The following is a 24088-nucleotide window of genomic DNA, read 5'->3' on the forward strand; positions in this document are numbered from 1 at the left end:
TACTAGGTGAACTAGAGAGAGGGAGGAGGACTAATATACATTTTAATTAACCTTAACCAATACAATTATAATACAATAAACTTAAAAAAAACTTATGCTAGCTCAACACACACTATGTCAAAAGTAAAGTGCAAAGCCAACGTTAAAAAGGTAAGACCCAGTTCCCCATGCTCATCAACTCAACTCAGCATTTCCAACACGGAGCAATAAATGCAAAGGGGACCTTTTAATCAGTCTAATAGACAACATGCACTTAGAGTAAAGCAGCATAGCAAGTGTAGTGAGAGAATATAAAACAAACAGAAGGAAGACAGTTAGGCTATGGGCTTCTTGACAAAGGATTATATGATAATAAAGAACAAAATAAAATCAGTAGCGAATTGTTTGCCAATTGAGTTATTATTTTACTGCTAATAGACCTAGTGCGGTACCATAACATAATAAATAAAATACAACCACCTATCACAACAATAAGAAACAAAAGAAATCATGAATCAAAAAAGTTTCCATTGTAAAATAACTTAGCATGTTGCTTTAATTCATGTTGAGTGTGACATGAAATAAGCTAATTATTAACAGCACTGAAAGCAATTAGGAGCAAGAAGCCGTTTCTTATTAGTCGTCAGCTGTATGAGTCTCTCAAACCGCCAGCCCGGTTTCATTCGCGGTGTAATCCTCCTAATTGTTGGACTTTGACTCTGTTTTTAGGGCAAGCAATTCTCGATACCCCAGCAGATAAACAGTTCCCAAGCTGTGTAACTTACTACATATTTCAAGGGAGCTTTAAATGGATCGTATAATGACTAGGATCCATTCTAAACCTTGTAACTAATTCTAAACAAATATCATTCTCAGCAAAAATCAACGTGTCAGCCTTAGAGATCATTGCTGACCCCATCTGCATATCAAGTCAACTCACATGGGGACCACAAAGCTAAAATATACTGACCCTATAAATACTTTAATCATAACACAGTCGGCCTGTCTGGTGAGCATAAAGAATAAAACGTGTGAGATGCAAATGAGAAAACAAGAAATGACAAATAGAAAGAGCTACTGTCGGGAGATATCTCTTTGCCACTAAGTCTTCTAAAATAAGCAGTCTTGCCCTTGACAACTTCATTTGCGAGGCTGACAGCATTATCTTCTCCAAACCAAAATGCATACTCACATGCTGACGAAACTCTGCTTTGAAAATCTCTTCCACATACAGCATACAAACGCTTAGTCAAACCTGGATTGATTCACACATCTTCCTCTTCCTGTAACTCCACACACACAGCAAATTTTATAAAACCCATCCTCGACTTCTAATTCTCTCAGAGGATTTGATTAGATGCACAAATTAGACCAAATGCTATTTTCATTTAGAAATGAGGAAGATAGAGGGTTAGATTACAGGACAGCCAGAGGGTCTCAGCTCTGACAAAAGGACCTGAGCCCAGATGAAAGCAATTTTATTGCATTTTGGTATATACTGATACTAATTTACCAATTCATTTCATGAGGTGAAAGGCTTTAAATTGCTGGCAGTTGCTCAGATGTCATGTTGTTGCTTAAAGTGTTATGTCCATTCCTTTAACTGATGAGGGTTCTGTTGATTAAATAATGAAATAATTCTCTTATAATAATGCAAATAGCGAAAGCTACAGTATAGACCAGCTGTATCCTAAATATAATGTCATAACTGTATGTGGGTAGGGTAGTGTCCTTGTGTGTGTCTGATGAAAAAAATGAGAAAAAAACTTGTGTGTTTGTGTGTGTGTCTGTGTATGTGTATGTGTATGTGTATGTGTGTGTGTGTGTGTGTGTGTGTGTGTGTGTGTGTGAAACTGACATTGCTTTGATCACAAAAGACGTAAAAACCATTTGAATGGATTTCCATCTGGATGAAACTGTAAATGTGTACTGTTTGTCTTCCAACACTCCATACTGTGTAGTTGAACCATTGTCACTTCACTTATCATGAGAGGCAGAAAGCCTTAGCCTGACGTGCCCTCTCCTCTCTTCATCCTTAATGACTACATTTAAGGCTCTTTTGACAGAAAATCACCACCTTTCTTTTAACTGTGGGAGGCCGTCCACCCACATTGTTCTTGTGGAAGAGCATGGAGGATGTAGAAGCTGATGGGAACCTTTATTATCCTCACCATTTTCTGATGAAAATACACATTTGCAGGCAGACGTGGACACACAGGTAACCTCACTCAGTAAGGCCATTTCTTTTTCAGAGTGGTTTGCCATCTATTTAAATTTCAAAGAAAACCTTAAAAGAAACTAACGCTACAAATTTCAAATTTGGTTTGTCCTCCAGAACACCACTTTAGGCACAGTTTCCATAAAGGCAAATGAACAGCCTTGATTCTCTCAAAAAATATGACATAACTTAACATCTTCACTAGCATAAATGCAGAAAATTTGGTCAAAGTGATGTCAGCGCACAGACTCCGGAGCACTTTTGCTGGCTTTTTTTTTTTTTTTTTAAGATCTTAAAAGCCAACGTGTACCCCTGCAGCGAGGCAGCACAATTTTGTCAGTATCACTTGCAAAGGTTTCAAAAGAGGACTGATCCTTTCATTCGTCTATTGATGTGTAAGCTACAGTTTAGATGTGGGGCCGCTCAGAAGGCTCTGCCCTTCTTGTATCCCACAAAAACCAATAGCCCAGTTTTGATATTTTGAACTTAAGTTTTTTACTGTGATTTCTGGGGTGAAATAAATGTCCCAGCAACAGGATTATTTTTACATTATTTGGGGAAAAAGTGAAAGCCTTAAGATGAACACCCTACACACAAAAAACAAACACAGCTTTGTTCATCTATGTATTACGTCTTTATCTTGATTTAAAAATCATATATCAAGCAATCTCTTAGTTTGTTTTCTTTTTCTTTTCCTGCATCTCTCTTATAACTCCCTCTATTTGATTACGTGGGGCTGCTGTGTGGCCAGTATTCAAAAAAGCTTTGCTTTGATTGATTACTTACATCTCCAACTCCCTTCCTCTCCTCTTTTCCCTCTTTGAAGTCCATTAGTTATGGTAATGTTAAGATAAATACCTCTTAACTTGTTGGTGATTGATTTACACAACTCTACCCGTAAACATCCCAACACCCATCTCCACCCTCCCTGCATAATGTATAACTTTTCAGGACACGCTGTGTGGGGTTGCAAGCAGCTGGGCTAAAAGTGAGGCTTGGCTGTCAGCTCTGTACAGGCTGCTGACAGTGCTCGGACTCAAGGCTCAGATAATGAATGTGCTATGTCTTACAGACAGACAGAAGTATGAGCGATGTCTCTGCCAGCAGGCCAAACATGCTCAAACTCACTCTCAGAGACAAAGAAACATGGCTAGTTTTATTTTGAAATTCAATGAAAAAAATAAAAAGTACATGCTCGCAGACACGCAAAATATACATGGTTGTCGTATTGTACTAGCAAGAACCTTCCTCATTCTCTAAGCACCAACAAAAACTGTACTTGCATCCTTTTAAATCACATATAATTCTAGTTCTAACCTTAACTGTACAGCCTCATTCCCAGCTAGAAGCATAAATAAACAATAGTTGTTGGTTGAGCATTTATTGTGGTAATCTTATCTCCCCTATTGGCAGAGGCGCACCACCATGAACTGCAACGACACACTGCCATGAGTCACTGAATAAGGCAACTGTCTGGTTAGTTCACGTCTGAAGCAGCAGGACAACTAAGTGTGTTGTCTAAGTAAGTTAATCTGGTAAATTAAAGACAACATAGGTAACGTTGGCCTGTTAAGGTAACAAACAGGTTTGGTAGGGAACAACACACTAACAGATGCTGACAGATTTGGTGTTTTTAGCTGAGCTAGACCAGAAAATATTCCGTTAAAACAGCTGGGTGATGCATTTTTCCCTCATTGTTCTCAATGAGGTTTGCTGGAAGTGTATGGGCTGAAATATGTGCCACCAGAAACTGAATTTGAATCATTTATATATGAGTTTGAATTGCTAAACCTAAATATGCACACTGAAAAACTAATAGGTAAACCATCTTTGAAAGTGACATATTGACACAAATCATTAATAGTTATTCATGGGAATTTTAAAGTGTTAAACTGAAAAAAGAGTTTGGTCTAATCCGCCAGGCTACAGCAGTCAACCTGGAAGAAACACTGGTATTTGTCCCGTGGCTGCCCCTTCTCCACTGTGAATGAACAGCTGGGTAAAAAGTGACAGTGACAAACGCAGCGTTTTACCCAAAGCTGGACATTCTTCAACAATCTACGACCAGCAAAAAATGTAGCAGTCAGTGCAGAATAGCGCATAAAAACGTATAGTGGGTTTAGAAAAAAAAGATTTGATGGACACACACAGCTTCCAGTAAGAGTGCACTGAGTGCACGGTGGATAATTAAGTTATAGAGAATATAGTGATAACATGCAGAGGTTTTTCCCCAATGACCAATCAATTCGTTGAAGTGTTGGTGGAATATCAATTTGGCAAGATTTTTGTTGGTTGATCACAGTCCTACTAATAACACACTATTTGTTGTTAAAACCATAATGATTTCCGCTTTAAACGTAGGTCCTACCTCAAGGAAGAATAAGTTTGCCCACTGACAATGTGTGAATGGGTCTGAATGATGTCCCTGCCTCACCTCAGATGACAACTAAAATGGTTGTTTCCACGATAGAATTGCTAGAACATATATGTAGAGAGATAAAACACAGACACCCATAACATCACATTCACACCCTGATAGAATACACACTCATGTTCACACTCGGGAGTGTTAATGTGAAAGCCTCAACACTTCAGGGACACAGTGAACCTCAGATCCATCTTGGCCCTGACAGCGGTCCTCCATTAGCCACACACACACAAAAAATGGTTGCAGAATGCACACAGAGTACTTTGTCAGAAACACACACAACGCTAATGCATCAACAAGGCACATTTTCCCAGCTGAAACTCTCACTTACACACACACACACACACACACACACACACAAACACACACACACACACACACACACACACACTTGCTGAACGCATGAAGCAGTACTGCTGCTGCTCAAAAACAAACAATGCTAATAACTAAATACTCTGCACTTTCTCAATTTTATCATCTTTCTGCCAACAAAACCACAAATCTGAATGCACAGAGGAAGAGCTAAGTGAAAACACAAATTAGTTAATGCAAATGTGTACACAAGACAGACTCACCTGTCTCTAACTCCAGCAGTGATGTTATGAAGGTGATTGGCAGCTCCATCAGCACAAGCCCTCAAGAGAGCTACAGAAAGATAGACAGAGAGGAACTTTAACTTGTGTAACTGTGGGCAACTACTTTTAACAAATATAGAACACCTTACATTCACTGAAGACACACCTGCCTTTTAAAATATAATCAAGTTACATTAGGTTCAAACTGGTAAAAACAATGTGTAGTGTCACAATAAACCAGTTTCCACTTAAGCAGAGGTGTGACTAGGTTATTTTCAATCCACTTCAGATTTTGATTGTTAGTTGTTGTTAATTTGTGTGTTCCTATCTGGTTGCACCACAACCAATTTAGTCTAACTGGTGGCATACATTTGTAACTTTCTACACATGCTTAACTAACATTATTTCTCCCTTCCAAAAATCTCATCACATTTAGTTAGAGCCTCAGTGCAGACAGGAAACGCCACTTGTGATTAGTGCGCCAGGAGAGGGGTGCAAACAAAAGTTGCACTAAGAATACTTGGCATTGTATATTTTGTTGAACAAAGAACTAAAAATTGTGACCTGCACATTTATGAGTCCAATTTGTTACAGTAGTCTCTTGTTAGCATCTTGTAAGCTACTTGTCACAAAGTGACGCATGCACAACTCACATCTGCACTCATTGCAAATTGACACATGCGCAATTCATATCTGCGTTCAACTCACATTGGGTAGTGACATCATGTACGGTGTTCAAAAATACATCTTGTTAACCTTTTATCACGTTCTTTAGAAATGCAAGGGTTAGATAAGGCAAACATTGTATAGTTTCTTAAAAATAAAAAAAATAAAAATATATGTATATATATATATATTACGTGTGAGACAGGAATGGCATTGAGTACTGCCTAGACCATAGGCATCTTTTTTATTATTCTATGTGGGTTTATGCCACCCATTCCTCTGTTGTTAGTAATGCGTTATTGTAATGTTTTCTTATTCTGTTACTGGGAAGGGTCTGAGGAAGTGGGGTGAGGGAGGGAAAACATTGGTTGTCCTTGTCATTTGTAACTAACAAACATTGTTTGCAAAAAATGAAAAACATTGACATGACTTCAATCACTGCAAAAGTTTGAATAAGGTCCAAATTAGTTTAAAGAAAAACTTCTGCAATAGAAAAAAAATAACAAAAGACATGCTACATAGACCAGTACATTTTATTTTACTCTTTGAAGGCAAAGTAAGAGAAAGAGCACTTATCTTTTCTGATTTTAAAAACAGACAAATGAGCCATTCTTAAAAATGGTATTCCAGTTGCACTAGATTAGATGCAAACTATTTGCAAATGTATGCACTTTCATGGCCTCTATTCTATTCATATTGAACAGGCAGCCTATTATTTTAGAGTCTTTTTCTGTTTGGAGCTGCTGTGATGTACAAAGGGGAAAAACTTCAAAGTATCAGATGTAGTTTTATACTTGCACCTACTTTCAAACTAACTAAAGCCTGCACCAAAGAGATGGGCAACTGTAGTACACGTGTTCTGTCTCACCGGCTTTGTTTCTCCAAATGTGTCCATTCCCTAAACCCATCCTTGAAGTCTCAGTGAATGTCATTTGTTTTGTTGTAAAAAACAGTAATATAATAGGTTATAATATGAAGAATACGTTCCAGTCACAGCTGTCTATTACACATGTAAACTGTGCAAATACATATTGATGGAAGTTGACTTTGTACTTTGTTTATCAGTGTATTTTTATTGCATACATCTATTGCTCCGGTGATAAAATCCTGTCTTACACACAGAAAAATGTAGCATGTGCAAAGCATACTGTGTCACACCTTCATACTGTAAAATACAGTACTTGTTTAAAGAAGAGGAATGATTATTTTGATAGAGGGCGGCATCCTTCTAAATCTAACTATCCCAGGCTTGAGAGTTTACCAAATGAGAGAATGCAGACGCATTTGCAATGATGTAAATAAGACACTTTCTCAAGGCAGTGCTTTTATTCATAACCCTGCTGTCACTGTTTTTCATCAAGAAATGATGGGAATGTAAATGACTCATTATCTCTGACAGAGTGCAAAGGCTGAGAAACTTTTCAAAAATAACTTTGAAAAACAAAGAAACTCTTCTATAAGCTTGGTGGTGACAGACTGTAAATCTATCTGTCATTACCTGTGTGTGTGTATATATATATATACACAAACTGTATAATTTTCAGACTTAAGGTTCTAGAACGGTTACTTCTGTCTGTCAATCAATTACTTTGCACACGCACACAGGCACAGACACACACACACATACAATTATCAACATCATAAAAATCTTTCAAAATAATTTACATACATTTGTATCATTTTCAATTATATGGACCGTATTTTTTCACATATTTGTAATATAATCTTAGGCTGGATTCACATGTGGTGTAATAAAATGTCAGTCAACCACAAACTGAAAATGTTATGATGGGAGACTTCTCCTTGCCAAAGCTTGTTTTGATAAGCACTTTAATTTGTTCGCGTCAAAACCACTTTTGACATTATTCTTCACCGTTAATTTATTCATCATTGATCCCGCCTCTTCACAATAAATAAAAAATGCCTCTGCTGAAGTCAAAAGAAACTATAAAAAAAGATTATAAACAATGTTGGCCTTGTTAAGCCTCAGGGAAAATGGTCAGTGGCGCTATACATCCATCAGCAAAGGCCGTGTGTTCATTGAGTGACGCAAATCTTCAAAATGTTTCCTTCAAGTGTTTCTCACAAAAATGCATAGCAATCTTGTGGTCTAACAAATATGTTTAATATATTTCCTTCCAAATAAAACATATGTAAAGCAAATATTTTGAATTTGTTAAATCCTGCATTGTTTACATCCATGTTTAAAAGCTAGCCCTTTTCTTCATCACCACCTGTGTTGGCACATTACTACACTTCTTTATGTGTTACTGCCACCAGCTATCAATCAGTTGTATACCATTAAACTGCATGTGCACAATGCAAACAGAAAAAGAGACATCGGGAATGTAAAATGATTGATCCATTGCAATACCAGTAGTCAAAAGCTCAATCGGGTACACCAGCCCACTTTAATGTTGGGGGAAAAGAAAACTTCCAAAGTTTCCAAAGGTTGAGAAAAGTAGAGACAATCAGATGCTCAAGTGTGAGAAAAAATACTTAAAGCATAACTATCGCCAAAATGCAACCTAGGGTCTTTTTGTGAATGCACCCAGGTCAAACTCTCATTTAAAAGCATAATTAGGACGGAAACGTCACATTTAAAATTGACCTTATCTTTGTTTTTAAGTCAAATGGCCTTTTGAATGGGAGAGCTGGGGGCGCTACTATGATAGCATCAAAATCACTATTTTTAAAACAATAAGAAGGCTCGACACAACATGAAACTTTGCTCAAAGTATCACCAGGGGCTCTACACACAAACTCCGGCATTTATAACATTGTTTGTGTACACAGAGTTTACTAAAAAGAAAGATTTTAACAACTCACTGTAGCTGCTGTCTGTTGCGCTCGCCGCCATCTTGTCAGTCAAAAAGTGTCGACCTTCATGCAAATGAGAAGACTCCATAGGAGGAAATGTCGTTCTTATAGGAGGCTCCTTTTTCTTAGTAGGTCTTAGTAGGTTGATTGTCACCGAGATGCAGAGCTAAAGTTCAGTAGACAGCCACAGGAAAGAAGCTTCCTCTGGACCTGCTGGTACGGGTGCGGAGTGACCTGAAACGTCTCCCCAAAGGGAAGTGGGGTGAACAGTGTGTGATTGGGGTGAGAGCAGTCTTTAATGATGCTGCGCACCTTACGCAAGCATTGCTTGCCCTGGCTGGCCTTGATGGAGGGGAGTGAGGAACCGGTGATTCAACACCCTCTGCAGTGCTCACCGGTCATGGGCAGAGCAGTTGCCATATCAAACTGGGACACAGTTGGTTAAGATGCTCTCGATCGTGCAGCTGTAGAAGTTCACCAGGATCTGAGGAGACAGGTGGACATTCTTGAGTCTCCTCAGAAGGAAGACACAGGTGTGCCTTCTTGATCAAGGTAGAGGTGTTGAGGGTCCCAGAGAGGTCCCCAGAGATGTGTACACCAGGAAAATTGAAACTGGTGACACAATCCACCTTAGTCCCGTTGATGACAATGGGGTGTGTGTGTGTGCTAGCAGGTTTTTGTCAGTGCACCACAATGATAGGTGCTGGACCTCCACCCTGTAGGCCATCTCATCAATGTTGCTGATGAGACCAATCACTGTGGTGTCTGCAAACTTGACAACGGTGTTAGAGCCATGCACAGGTGTGCAGTTGTAGGTGAAGGAGAGTAAAGGAGAGGGCTCAGCACTGTGTACACAAACAATGTTCTCAATGCTGGAGTTCATGTGTGGAGCCCTTGGTGATACTTCGAGCAAAGTTTCATTTTGTGTTGAGCCTTTTTAGTATTTCTTTGATGTGATCCTTTGATCCTAATTATGCTTTAAAACAAACGTTTACATTCACAAAAAGACCCTATGTTGCATTTTGGAGTTAGACTTTAAAGCTGCAGTACAGGGTAGACACCAGACTAATACAGTCTGGTCAAGTTGACTTAGTTAAAGTTATATGGACCAGATGGACTTGAAACATCAGTGGCTGTGATCGTCCAACCAACTTCCCGGGGGAAACCCTTTACATTGTTTAATACCTCTGCTGTGTATGCTATAGTAATTTATGTTATATTGGATATCTCTTTATGTTAAAAATGTCACAGCAAAGCACTTTGTTCCCTGTGTTAAGGTTGATGTCCAGCCATATTACAAGTGTTGATGCTTTTCTTCTGTTGTTTTAAGATTGCTGTTTTTGACGCAAAATTCACATAAACCGTGTCAACCTTATTAAGAAACTAACCATTATTGTAAGGGAAAGGCCTCTGCGATCATCTGGCGCAAGTGGTTAAACTGAACTTAAGAAAGATTAGCTCTCCATCTGCACTTTATTCACAGGCAGTGAAGATACAATTACTGTCATTCTTCCACTGAAAACAAGGAATTGCCGGCTGCTTGAAGTACGCCACAATTGTAAATGCAACAACCTAACCAGAGCGTATGGTTTTTACAAACAAGCTCAACAGAGAACCACATCTAGGGACACGGCAGCCAAATTTATTCTGCTGATGGTATGATGTGAGCTTAGCGGAGACAGCAGAAGCGGTCAGTGGAGATGACCTTGTAAATTAACTAGCTATAATAATCCTTCCCTGCAGGCTTCATGTCTAACTCCTCCTGTCATTTACTCTGCTGGATGACAGATACATATGGTTGTCAGGAGATAATGCACCTCCACACACAGTACCTAACCTGTCATTTCAGTGCTTTTTAATCATCTGTTTTGCTCTTGAGTTTGATGTAGGAAAGATGCATTTACATGTTCCACATGCATTTATACACACACACACACACACACACACACACACACACACACACACACACACACACACACACACACACACACACACACACACACACACACACACACACACACACACACACACACACACACACACAGCTGTGGGAATATTCTATAGCAGGCAAGTATTGATGAGGTTAGTGGTAAGGATTGATACCCATCAGTATGGGGCTTTAGTGCAGTACAGAAGAGGACAAACGGTCACAGAGAGCAGTGAAAGGATTATTATCCTTATTATGATGCCTTGATGTCCTCCCATCATCTATCAGTCCACCTCTCCTCCTTCACCTGTCACCATGTCTCCAGATCCCCCCTCTCTATACCTTGCCCCAATTTTTATTGATTTCCTGCAAATATCTCATTTTCTTTTTTTCGAGCTCCATACTATTCTCATATCCTTTGCTTTGTCATTCTTGGTACACAGAGAACAGAAGTACAGAAGTGTGTGCGTGCGTTTGTGCGTGCGTGCATGCGTGCGTGCGCAGCCACATCACCCAACCGGCCTTGATTGCAAGGCTGATGGGTGATGTTCATAAACTTCAACAAGCTGCTCCACATCAACAAATGATGAAATCAGGCACAGGCCTGGTTTTCTCTTGTAGAGAGAGTTACCTCCGCTGATTGCTTTATTGATTTGCTTGTTTGTGTTGTTACACAGTGAAGTAAGTGAGGGATCTGTAAGTAAGTAAATAAGTGAGTGAGTGAGTGAGTGACTGACTGACTGAACAGGTAACTGACAAGATTAGCAAGTCTGTGAATGTTGGACTAGATGAGTGAGAGGGTGCGTGAGTGAGATATGCAGCATGATCCCACTTCCGAACATCACACTAGGCACCCGTAAACGAGCTTCCCTTTGATCAGTGTTGCACTCTTCCAGCCTCTATCGCTCCTTTGCTCCCTGCTGCTCTACCTCTCCCACAGGTGATGAGGGGGCCCAGGGGCTGCACATCAGAGAACCTGAGAGTGCTGTGTACGTGTGTTCGTGTTAGTGTGTTTGTGTGCTCGTGTGCATGTGTGTGTGTGTGTGTGTGTGTGTGTGTATTTGTGAGGGTGGAGACCTGTCTACAATGCCTCCAGGTGAACAACCATCTGGAGAGTGACACCCACTTAGACACGCTCATGCGCACACGAACAACTGCTCATCCCATAAACAACATTAAAAATACATGGAATTTCAAGTAAGAAAGTTTAAACTTGCTACAAGCGTGTTTCCATCAAACAGCAAGAGATCTGATATCTGCCATTCATACGCCATCATCATCCTGTCAAAACTTCTTCAAGTCCCATGTGCACTGCTGCCCAGAGCAAAACTGATCAAGAAAGCTTTCCAATTTCTGACATCCACGCCACAGCATTGCTTGTGGCACCCAAAATCGTAGCCTTATCTAACAGGGAGCATATGCCGTATGACATTATCAAGCTGCATCATGTCTCGTCAAAGTACATCAGATATGTCCATCGGTATCGCAGTTGTTGCAAAATGGTGCAGTTAGATGATGTTTCCGGTCTGTATTACTTGCAAATATTGAATTGGATAAGAAAAAACGAGTGAAACAATCAGCAAAAGGAGATGCAATAGCTCCATATTGCATTTTTGTTAAATGTAATCACTGGAGTATAACAATATCAGTTAAACTTTGCTGGTTTGGTCATAGCTTGGATTTGAAAATTAGAAAATAAAATGAAAAAATATCAATCTCCAAACATTGTTGAGGGTCAGGTACTAATACACAGGGCGTAACAAATCTATTACAAGTCTAATTTTTTCCCATGGTGTTAGCAAACAAACAATTTATACTTGATATTGTAAAACTGTGTTCATTGTATTTATTGTTTGCACTGAAAAACAAGCAATGTGATATTGTGCAGAACTACAGAAAACTGTCCTTCTCCTATACTCTGGATGCTCAGTGTAAGACCTTGTTGAGATTTATCATCAATTAACCCAAATCCTTTGTGTGACTGTTACACACATTTCTCTTTCTTATAATTCCATATTTTGTATTCTTCTCACTTAACTATCTGAAGAATCTTTATCTTGGAGCAGCAGGCAACCTTTGGTGTGATTTTCTAGAGGTCCTCTACTATAAAAGTGCATACCAAGAGAGCTGTGCGATGGAGAAAAGCTCAGGTGCCTCTTGGGTTTTGCTACGTTGATAAGAACATCAAAGCTGGTTCATTAAATTTCAATCTGATGTGGTTTGCCTTCAAAGTTATGTGTTTAATAACCTTCTTGTCTGATTGTAGTCTGTGGATTACATTTTTCATTAATTATGTGCTGTGTTTTTGTTGTGTTTTATGGTCAAAGCATCAAAACAGTTGAGAACCAGCGATCCAGTTCACTTCTCTCCACAACATTAATGATAAAACAACTGCAAGCTTATCCACTTCAAGTTATACTTGTTCACTTAGGCTCCGTTTCTGATCAGTTAATCAGGTTTAAAAACAAAAGTTGTAGGATACAGGTTGCAATGACACTGTCTGGTTTAAAAGGCTTAGAGGCAACTTTGCATATTAAATACATCACAGCCAAGTAGCACAACTGCTATGCATCAATGCATCTCAGAAGTGACACCTCAGGGAGTCTGAAGCTCTATTTCCCTTCAAAAACCTATTTTTCCTCTTTTAACAAGGAGCCTTCTGCTTTGAGGTATCTGAGTTTCTGTTTGTTTCTTCTTCTGATGAAGGGCCTTGGAGTACTCATGAGGCAGAAGGAAAATCAAATCCATTTTTTCATGCTTGCATTACCAACGACAAAGATGTTGTTGGACTCTAGGGGACTTCCTTGGTTCATAAATTGCCAACAACATGTGACCAGCAGGTTGCTGTTGTAAAATTGACTCGGCACAGTTCTTCCCATATTCAACAATAAACAAATAAATGCCCCTAGGAATGACTGTCCAAAATTGTTAAATTTGAGCTATTCAGTGAGTTTATATTGCGCAACAGCTACTGTATGTTTGAATATAAAAGGTACAGACGCTGTCTGGCTTAAATGTTTCTGCCATTTTTCACAGAAAGTGTGTTCTTTGTTAATTCTATATGTGTAAGCAAAGGTTGTGTATAAATAAGAAAATATTTAATGTGAGACACAAATGTCTCACAACGGTCCCCCTTGGAGAGAAGGTCCTCCCCCAGGTTCAGGAGGCCTCAGACACAAGTGGCTCCAAGAGACAGAAAATAAATACTGCACCTTAGCAACAAAGAGCGAGACAGTCTTATTTGGGGAAGTGAACAGGTCCCTGTCCGTCTGTTTATCTAGGAAACCACCGTTGTATTGTACATCCTGATCAGAGCATGTTGGCCTGTCAGAACTGGACGGAAATACTCATTTTGTTAAGGCCTTTGGACTTTTCAGAACAATATGAGGGAAGTGTGGACAGGGACAAACAACATCACTGGGTGTGGGGGTAGAAGAAGGCAAACACGAGGCAGCCATGAGAGAGCAAATGGGCTGAACTGTTACTTTAACAGGTTTAGCTCACAGCCATCACCTGCCTCCTCTACCACTCCATCAACTAGCACCAAGCTCACGTTTAGCTGGCAGTGGAGCTACTAAAGAAACAGAGAAAACTAGCAGTAGCTAGCTAGCCTTCCTCGGCAGATGTGTACTTAGCAAGGTGAAGAGCGTAAGAACTGACGGATGACTGTGGTGGACCACAGATCCTCTGCTTTATAGGCGTGGATAGAGGTGTTTACAGTTAGGTCACACGGGGGCCTGATATCCCATACTATATGTGTTTTACCGAGTGAATCGACTGAAAGGAAATTAAGACCATTTCCCCTCTCATAAAAGGGTGCCAGATGTAAGCAACAGCTCAGTCAGTGCTGAGGGTGGATTTGTTATGACTGAAATGCCCACGTACTGAATACAGAGGTCTTGGGTCCAGTGGGTTTGTTTATATCCACTCTGTCACTCCCCCGCTGAGTGGACACTTACTGCCACTGCCTGTGTTTACATTATTACATTATTTACCAACCAATTAGCTGTAATGAATGTTTACACACTCAAATGAATCAGAATGAATGTGCTATTCTTGTTACCTTGAGACCTTACAATTGCAATAAGAGTGCTTTCAGAAAAGGCTGCATATTCAGACTGGGAATGCAATAGAACTGCAATTTGAATTCTTTTTGGTCAATTGTTCAGGTCATGCAGCCCCAGGAGTTACAAAACCAAAAAAAATTAAATTAATAATTTCTTTAATTTTAAATTTTTTGGAAAAAAAGCATGTCATCTTTAACTTCATTAAAACACATCTCACAGGAAATGTGGGCAGAGGCCAGAGAGGGGGCATTTTCAATGACAGGGCAGTAATTAAGAGATGGCACAGTGGAGACTACACAGGCTAAAGAGCACAGTCTGACAAAAAGCAACGGGGGAATACATGCCCAGTACAAACCAATGCAAATGGCATGTAAGTGATAAAAAGGTGGCTTGTTTAATCTGTGGTAGGGATGTGCGAGATATACCTTTACTCCAGAGGATGTGCAGGTAGTCCTTATCAAGAGGCTGGTTCAGAATAATCAGACAGATCCTCTGCGTGCCTACACAAGAAGACAGAAAGAGGGGGAAAAAGGGAAAGGTATAAATCATGAACAGTCAGATAGAGACACTATAGACGATGAAGTGTAATGGACAACAAGCAAAAGCACAACACATCACTCTTTGCTTGCATGTATAAAAAATACATTTTTATATACAGATTGGAGGTTGTTTTTTAGGCGCTGAACATGTTAAATAAAAAACTAAACTAAAACAATGTTGTGATAATGAGGTCCTTATCATGCTTCACAGAGACAGGAAAATAGGTGGGAGGATTAAGAACAGAAAGTATTCCAAACCAGTCAGGATGCTCAATCTTAGTTTTGTAAAAGTTCAAAACGTTCTCCCACTCAATCCAATCAGAAAATAACTAGGCCCACATCCACATGTACCAAAACAATCTTTTCTTTCTGTCTTCCCTGACATTGTTTCAAAAATGTGTGTGTCCAAAAGAATCCATTTGGAAACAATTCAACACGCTACTCCACATTCCAGGCCTAAAGGTGGCGCAGTTTGTGCTACAGAAATTCAACCAAAAAACGGAGAAGAAGGTGTGGAACGTGCACATTAAGCTTGCGGGCTTTATACAAACAGACAGTAGAAAAAGAAACCATAACACAGGAAGAAGACAACGAAAATGGGTAGTGCAAGGAAACCAGAATTGTTTGTGTGTTGTTATGAGACGTTGTCGCGGGGTAAGAGGTCAAAGGCTAGAGGATAAGGGCTGCAGCGATGACATCATCAATATGCAAATATGTGGCTTCATCGTCCAAACGCGGCGTTTTTTTTCACCCTGGGACTAGATTTCAAAAAAGTGCGTCTTCAGGCCGTGCGTTTACAGGATTCAAAACATGTGCGTTTGCACCAAAAAGCGTTTTGGTGTGTTGGAGCCCAAGTATAGACAATGTCTCTCCAAATGATGCAACAGTTTTCCTCAACTTTAGTACCTTCATTGACCAAGATCACAATCAATGGTAAAGTCCTTATTATTACTTATATTATTACATAACTACTTATATACTTGTTTTTATAGTGTAATTTTTGCATTAACAGTAAAGTAAAAAGACTGCTGCTAAAAAAGCCTTAATGGTACAAAGACTAAAGCACAACCTCTCTTCTCCTCGCCTTCAAACTTTGCCATTTTGCTGCTTACTCATTTATCTTTCCCTCTCAGGTCTGCCCTTATGAATGATTTCTCATCCATTTTTAAAGTTGGTGCCCTTTGTAGCAAAGCCAAAATGCCATATGCAAGTTCAAGCAACACTCTGTAATTACCATGCCCTCTTCCCTTCTTCCTAAACTGTACCTATTTAAATTCCACACAAGTGGATTTCAGGTTTGGAACAACACAACGTGACAAAAAGAGGAAAGCCAGAGAAAGCAGTGATGAAGAAGGAAGAAGAAGAATATACTTTCGGTGTCATGGAATTCTCATTGCAAAATGTGCATCACCTTGCGTCCTGAAAAACACCCTTTTTGGATAAAAAGTGTAAAGATGCATTTGGACTTGGCTGAGAAAGTGTGGAAAAAGAAGTGTCCATTGGGTTTAAGACTTTGTTGCAGCAGCGGGCTTGATGTTGTTAAAAAGTTTACATCACTGGAAGGTCATTTCCAATACAAAAGTCAACCCCAGCAGAGTGTGGTAAAAGGAAGAGAGGATAAAGAGAAGACACACAGGTGGGGGAAAAGAAAGGAGGACACAAGGAGGGCTAGGTGAGGAGAAGAAAGAGGAGGAGTATATGTGTCAGTTTGGTCTCTTAATTGGCTCGAGGTATACAGAGAACAAAAGGCAAAGTCAACCAGCCGTGACTTTTCAGATAACCCCTCGTCGCACAAACACTTACCTCCCCACACACCCACACAGACCCACACGCACACAAGGAGGTGTGCCGCCATTTGTGCACTCGTTCAAAGAAATGTCAAATTGAGATTCTTTTAAAAGTGCCCGACAGACAGCATGCGTGCAAACGCACACGGACACACACACGCACACACACAGAATGATGTTTTTATAATTATATTAACTATATAATTAAAAAGAGGAAATTTAAAAGGCTAACTTGCACACTAGGGATTTTAAAATGCAGACATCCATGGGGCTGTTTTTATATTCTCCATGAGAGCCTGGTTAAGCATTTCCTGTTAGAGATGAAACTAGAGAAACCATGCAAATATTTTCTAAACACATCTAATAGGAGGAAAATGTTTCACTATACTGTACAGTTGGGAGAAGGATGTTACAAGTGTGTGATAAAGGGATCACATATTTCATTTTGATAGAAAGTGACAAAATTATCAAGAAAATTGTATCATCAGGAGAGTCTGTGTGTGTGTGTGTTTGTGTGTGTGTTCTGATCTGTTCTGCAACCATTTGGGGGATTATTTGCACAGCCTGTGAAATATGTAGAATAAATCTTAGATTTGGACATTAAGCAAACTCAAGTGCATAGCCTGTAATGCTTGGCTAATATCTTTGAGTAAAAAATTGTTTCAATGGGTGCTTGAGGACTGCTGACAGCGTCCTATCAGAAGTGAGTCTCTCTTGACTGATAGTGGCATTTGAGCGTTATTGATTTTGGAGCTATACAAGCATAGAATCAACAGCACTTCTGTGTTCCTGCTCTTCGCAAATCACACACGTGCCAGAATGTCAAGCATATACAAACATGTACACATGCAGGAGTACAATTACAGTGGCCTTGGTAGTGTAAGATGAGGAATTACAACCTTCAAACAGCAATCAATGGAGCCAGAGAGGGAGAGGGACACAAACAAAGCAAGACAGAGGAGAGAATGCACCATCAAACAACCTACACTACTATTAATACTGTATGATGACATAATGCCATACTGTCACACTAGGTCTGTTCAGTGGGACTCATCAATTGATCACTATTGGGCGAATTACGTTCTACGGCTACACCAGATGATTTTTAAATTACTGATAAATCTAAAGGTTTCTTTTTTTATAATTAATTGAAGAATTTTTCAGAAAAATTGTAAAACATGTCCATCACGATTGATTGAATCACCGGCAGTCCAACACCCTGAGGTATTCAGTTTAAAATGATGTAAAACAGAAATGCAGCCAATCCTTACTGGATCCAATGTATTTTTTGTTCTTTTGGTTGAAAAAGTGACTTAAACCATTAATTTCTTTCGATGGACTAATTGGTACATTCATCATCAGCCCTTAAGTTCAAGTTTGTCTATACAAGAAAAAACAGATAGTCTTCATATTAGATAGGAACCAAACCCATTCTGGATCCCCATTTGCAGCTCAGTCTTAGGCAGTCCGCAATCAACACAACTGATAGTCAGAGATCACAGTCTAAGAGCATGCTGTTTGCAACAATAAGTGATCAGGCCAGAGCCAAGACAGGTTAAAAAGGCATGATGAACAGGGTTTTTAATCAAGGTTGGAGAGTTACATTCATTTATCATGTTACTTTTGAGAATCCCATGCTCACAATAAAATCCCCTCAACAGCTCTAAAACACAGTCCTTGGCCCATTTTTTTTTTGGTGGTGCATTTTTTCACATTTCATTATGTTAATGGAAAAACACAGACAAGGCTATGGGCTATATGTCTTGTCTGTGAAATAAATAACACCAGAAAAGACATTCTCTGCCCGAGCGGGCTGGGTCCAGCCCATATTTTCCGCCACTATCCTCGGGCCGAGCCAGGACCTTGATCAAGCATTTGTGTTTTTTTTAAATCATTACTTCATTAGCCTAATTGTGTTCGGGGAAAGCTATACCTCTCCAGCTTCTCCCGTAGCTCTGTGTATATGCCCTGCACTGACTTGGGTGTAAGGTAAACTGTGCTAAATCTTCAATAATTGCGCAACCAGACCAGATTGGTTCAGATATCTCATGAGCCCTTTAGCAGCATATACGGTCACTCCTATATCCGGCGAGTTGTCGGCCAGTGCGTCGGCATGCACACTGTGGCGAAGGACAGTATTAATTAGGTGATCGAGACAAGAATGTCTCCTATATGGTTCCAGGGCTTTGATTATGTTGCTGCCTTGATCTGCTACCTACGCTATTTGGCTGAGGGAGCTAGGATCATTTTTTATTTTTTTATTTGATGTTTCTTTTTTCGGATCCATTTGTTATCCATTCCATTCTGAATAAAAAAGCAACGCAGTTTACCTGCTTTGTCCTTGTTGCATTATTCATTAAGATCAGAACAGATTTCTGTAGCTCAACCAACTCGGAATTGTAGTTTAATTTGTAGTCAGTTATAACAGCCCACGTATTAAGAAGTTGTCAGGTTTTTAATTGGGATCATAATTACAGTTAATGTGTCGGGACGGGTCGGGCCGGACCGGGCTCAGAAATAACATGCATGGACTCGGATAGGGTAGGGCTTGACTTTTTGGGCCTGATCCAAGCTTTACCCCAGAATGCAACACCACAGATTACCGAGATACATTAAATCACCTTCACTTTGTCAGTTAGCTGGACACAGTATGCTTACTGTATGTCTATAAACCAGGTTCATCTGTGCCTGTGGGTCGACAAATCCAAGAAGCATGAGAGAAGCAAAAGCTCTGACTGCTGAGCTTTCTGGGGACAGAACGTTTTGTTTTTCATTCCTACGCTCTCTATTTATATCTTCTGTGGGTGGACAATATTTCCAGCCACTGTCTTTCCCCACACCACAATGTAATTTGTAATCTGTTGCTACTCAAGCACAATGTTGTTGCTACAATGGCAGCCCCCGTTATTATAATGTACAAGCGTTTAAGGCAAAACACTTCTCATGTAAAAGTAGTTCTTTATCAAATCAATTTAAAGAATTTCATGGAAATAACGAATGTTAAAGGGTGTAATACAAGATGGACATAAGCGATAGAGAGAACTACATGTGCCCGCTGTCTCTTCAACAAGGCGAACTGTTGTACCATGCCCTTGACCTTTACAGCTCTGGGCAAAACCCTGCCCTTAGGCTCAAAACAGCTTTTTTTCCTTCCTCCAAACACGCAGGCACACACGCACGCACACCCCTCCAAGGAGCTCACGTAAACCTTGACCTGAGAGCAGTGGTTAAAGGCAGCTATAACCAGCTTCCTCCTCAGGTCTGTAGGTTAGTCACTGACCATCTGGTGGGTTTCTTTTTCTCAGACACAGAACATATTAGAGGAAATTCCTGTTGTTACGAAAGCATGCCTTTGGAAAAGAGAGAATAAACGTACTATGGTGGAACATTTTCAGTCACATGTCAGATTGAATATTTCAATAATCTGAATGCCACCTCAAAGTTTGTTTTCCTTAAAAGCTAAAATTACAAGCAAACACATCGCGCCCTCTTTCAATAAAGATTCTTTATGCAGCCAAACAAAAAAAACAAAAGGAAGTGCATCTTATGCATATACACATTGCTGTATGAAAGTGTCAGTGATATGCTTTAGAGTTTTAATTCCACCACGACGGTCGGGGTGTGTCAGAGTGACTTGGAGAAGCAGAGAGGGGAAGACAAGTGTGACAGTGATGTGGGTAAACGTGTGTTTTGATCAGATGCATGCAGATCTTTGTTCGGCTCCCAGTTTGTGGCTTTTAGGGGAACACACAATATGCGCATGGACCTGCATATTTGATTGATTGCGTGTATGTGTGTTTGCACCAAGGGAATGTGTGTTTGAAAGGCAGTACCTGAGGGCAGCAGGCAGTCCAAAGGCGTAAACTCTTCATCCATGGCCAGGATCCACAGGAGCCTGTCTTCAATCAGCCAACTCACCTGGAACTGGGGAGAGGAAGACAGACGCTGTTGCTACTCTACTTGCATTTATCTTTTTTGAGTCATTTCATTTTCCACCTTGTCTCCAATCCCAGTTTATCACCCGCCTTCCTTTGGCCTAATTATTCCCCCTGAAACAAGCAGAACAAAATACAAACATTCACATGCACGATGACACTATTTATCACTGCGTAACTTGAGACCGTTTTATACAGTCTACGCTCAAGACATCATATCCACACTAGAGCTGCAACTACAACTTATTGTGCCAATTATTTTCTTGATTTATTCTGTAGTCTAAAAAATGTAAATCTCCAAGGAAAAAGTTTTTTTAAAAACCCTGTCACATTTTTCATGGCATGGTCCGATTTCTGGTTTTGTCTGACCAAAGATTTTCGCCTGACAATTATACGGCCGCGAAAAGCAGCAAATGTTCCCACTGAAGTGACTGCAACTACAAAACATTTGGATTTTCTGCTGACTGAAACAATTGATTGTTTATACTTGCAGAATGTTTTTCTTTCCAGATGGATTTATTGACTAATCGTTGCAGGTCTAACTGACATAATACATTTCCCATGGTAATGGTAGAATCACCATTCAGTCAGGACAGTCAGGACAGTCTACTAGCTGTGGAAGAGCAAACAAACCCTAACAGCAAAATAAATTAGTTCATAAAATAATTACAGCTGAAGCAATTAATCGATTAGTCATTTGATAGAAAATGTATCTGCAATATTTAGATGATTGATTTACGTGTTTGAGGAGGCCTAGGGTAAGACCCAGGACTAGGTGGAGAGGTTATACCTCCACCCCGGCCTGGGAACATTTCAGGATCCCCCAGTCAGGGCTGGATAATGTGGCTCTGGAACGGGATTGGTCCACTGCCGCCTGAAATTCCCCCGCATGTTTCCTTTTGCTGAGTTGGAACTTTAAACTTGTTGATTTCTGAGGACTAATGGTCAACTGCTCCTCAGATCTCTGCAGGCTATGTCAAGACAGCTAGCTCGGCTATCTGTCCAATCTTAAACTATTGCATGGTGTTAATTATCTCATTTCTTTCAACTGCACTAAGGAAAAGAGAGCTAGGATTTCTTCTCCAAAGATTGCCATTTACCCCATCTGTTGTTTCTGGATTTATATTATTTCTTTCAGCTCTGGACCCACGTTTACAAAAAAAAAATGTTAAAACCATTAACCACATCTTCCATGTTATTTATAATCTTGTCATTTTCAATATAAAATTCTGGGTAACTTGTATTTTTATTTTTAGCCCCATTTCTAATAATACTATTTAGAGTATTCCATAAAATGTTCATATTATCTTTATTATCATCTAACATTTTATTATAGTATTCTTGTCTTATATAATACATCTTTGTACTTTTTATATCAACGTTCTGCTCCTTCTTCTGAATTTTCTGTAAAGTGTGTTTTACTTTTTGCAAGCATTTAATAAACCCTAAGTGGTCCTTGGACTATTTATTTGCCTTTGTCTGTTACTACATCGTTTTACAGGACATTTTTTGTCATACAGCGATATAAAGATCTTTAGAAATCCATTGTATGCGTTATCAATGTCATCTTCCTCGTATAATATTTCCAGTTCTGTTTTCGCAACTCTTCCTTAAGAGTATTTATGTTTTCTGCAGTTCTTACTCTTTTGTGTTTGAGATGACTACTATCCTAGGCTTTCCTAGAATTACAATGATAAACAATAAAAACAGCTAAGTGATCACTGTTATCATTGTATAATAGCCCATTATCTACATTGTTTTCCATGTTTGGGAATGTGTTGTCTATTAATGTGGCACCATTTTTTGATGTGCTGCCAGGTCCTAAATATTTACATACAGATATAAGCCCCTACCATGCATTGTATTAATGAAATCTTCTGTCAGTGTATGCTTTTTTGGATTTAAAAGGTCAATGTCATAATCCCCACACTTTGAAACACGAATGAACAACAAAAGCATAAAGTAGACATAATGCAACTTGTCAGCACTCCCATTGCTCACCTTTCAGCTTTACAATCCAGCGAGCTCAACAAAGCAAACCATTAATTAAGAAAGCATAAAAAAGATACTGTGTCTATACTGGTCCCACTGCTGAACTTTTAACAACCTCCTTGGACCTCCCCTCAGTAATAACCTTCCTCCTTCCTACCCACAGACTTGTGGCACCGCTAATTCTATTTTTCCCCCCAAATTAAAAAACAGGACTATGTAAATCATAAACTAAGTATATGTATAACTGCACTGCACTATAGCTGTTTGGCAAACAAGTTGAACATTAGCCGACATAATTGGGAATTATGCAATCATTGTATAGCCCCGACTCTTCTCTGAATATTGAGGCACAACCTCACTAAAAGTAAAACATATTAGAAACATTTCTAAATATAATTAGATAAAACTGTCCCCACAACCACACATCATGAATCTTATTTATCATTCAAATAAATGTGAATTGGTGAATAGTATCTATGTAGGCCCTATTATTTAGTTATTTATGTCTCCCCATTTTATCATAAAAGTGGTCTCTAACATCTGCTGCCATGGGTATCAATATTAGCCTACACAAGTGTTTTAAAGATGTCCAAATATATATATATATATGGTAATGTTTTTTGTATTTTAAACAACCGTTAGACTTATAATAATATAATAGAAATAAACCTTACTTACTTACTTACTACTTTAAATATGGTTAATTATACACACGTTTGCGTTTTAGCAGCAACTGCAAAAACAACAATAAGCCACAAAAATCAACCACCGGTGTTTTGCCTACAGGGTTTCTCCAGCTGCTGAAATAATACACACTTTGAGCAGTGTTAACATTGGGCTGAACGCAGCAGCTCATTATCAATTATGTAATAAGAGCCCATTATGCATTATGTACTGCTAAGAATAATGCAACTTCCTTGGGGGACTGGACTTTGGCCTTGACCTTAGAGGCGGCTGTTTATTCAGTGTCACAACACACACATTTATTTATTTAGATTTACATGTAATTACACCTATCAATAGCCATATCCTACTGCTCTTAATACTATTCATCCTGCACATAAACTAAATATTCTTACTTCTCTTATAATGCTACCACACATATGTTTTATGTTTTTCTTATATATTCTGTCAATACACTGCCTTGATTAGATG

At 39.3% G+C, this 24088-nt stretch overlaps 1 protein-coding gene and 2 long non-coding RNA genes across 6 annotated transcripts in view; 2 read left to right on the forward strand and 1 right to left on the reverse strand.

Annotated features, from left to right (window-relative positions):
- tpk1 (thiamin pyrophosphokinase 1) overlaps positions 1 to 24088 on the reverse strand; it is a 67151-nt gene that overhangs the window by 42427 nt on the left and 636 nt on the right. For all 4 annotated transcript variants that reach the window (XM_034861599.1, XM_034861598.1, XM_034861601.1 and 1 more), the window contains exons 2-4: positions 20840 to 20930; positions 15106 to 15180; positions 5201 to 5270 (exon numbers count right to left, since the gene is read on the reverse strand). In XM_034861599.1, coding sequence (XP_034717490.1) covers positions 5201 to 5270; positions 15106 to 15180; positions 20840 to 20882 — 188 coding nt within the window. In that variant the 5' untranslated portion in view covers positions 20883 to 20930. The remainder of the gene's footprint in view (positions 1 to 5200; positions 5271 to 15105; positions 15181 to 20839; positions 20931 to 24088) is intronic.
- On the forward strand, positions 1752 to 15895 carry LOC117937557. The gene is made up of 4 exons (XR_004655180.1): positions 1752 to 1762; positions 10267 to 10269; positions 10769 to 10775; positions 15838 to 15895. It is a non-coding gene; the product is annotated as an uncharacterized LOC117937557 (long non-coding RNA).
- Positions 21525 to 24088, forward strand: part of LOC117937556 — a 19185-nt gene continuing 16621 nt past the window's right edge. The window contains exon 1 of the long non-coding RNA XR_004655179.1: positions 21525 to 21536. This is a non-coding gene — a long non-coding RNA (uncharacterized LOC117937556). The remainder of the gene's footprint in view (positions 21537 to 24088) is intronic.

Source organism: Etheostoma cragini, chromosome 22 (genome assembly GCF_013103735.1).
Source record: "Etheostoma cragini isolate CJK2018 chromosome 22, CSU_Ecrag_1.0, whole genome shotgun sequence".
Taxonomy (NCBI): domain Eukaryota; kingdom Metazoa; phylum Chordata; class Actinopteri; order Perciformes; family Percidae; genus Etheostoma; species Etheostoma cragini.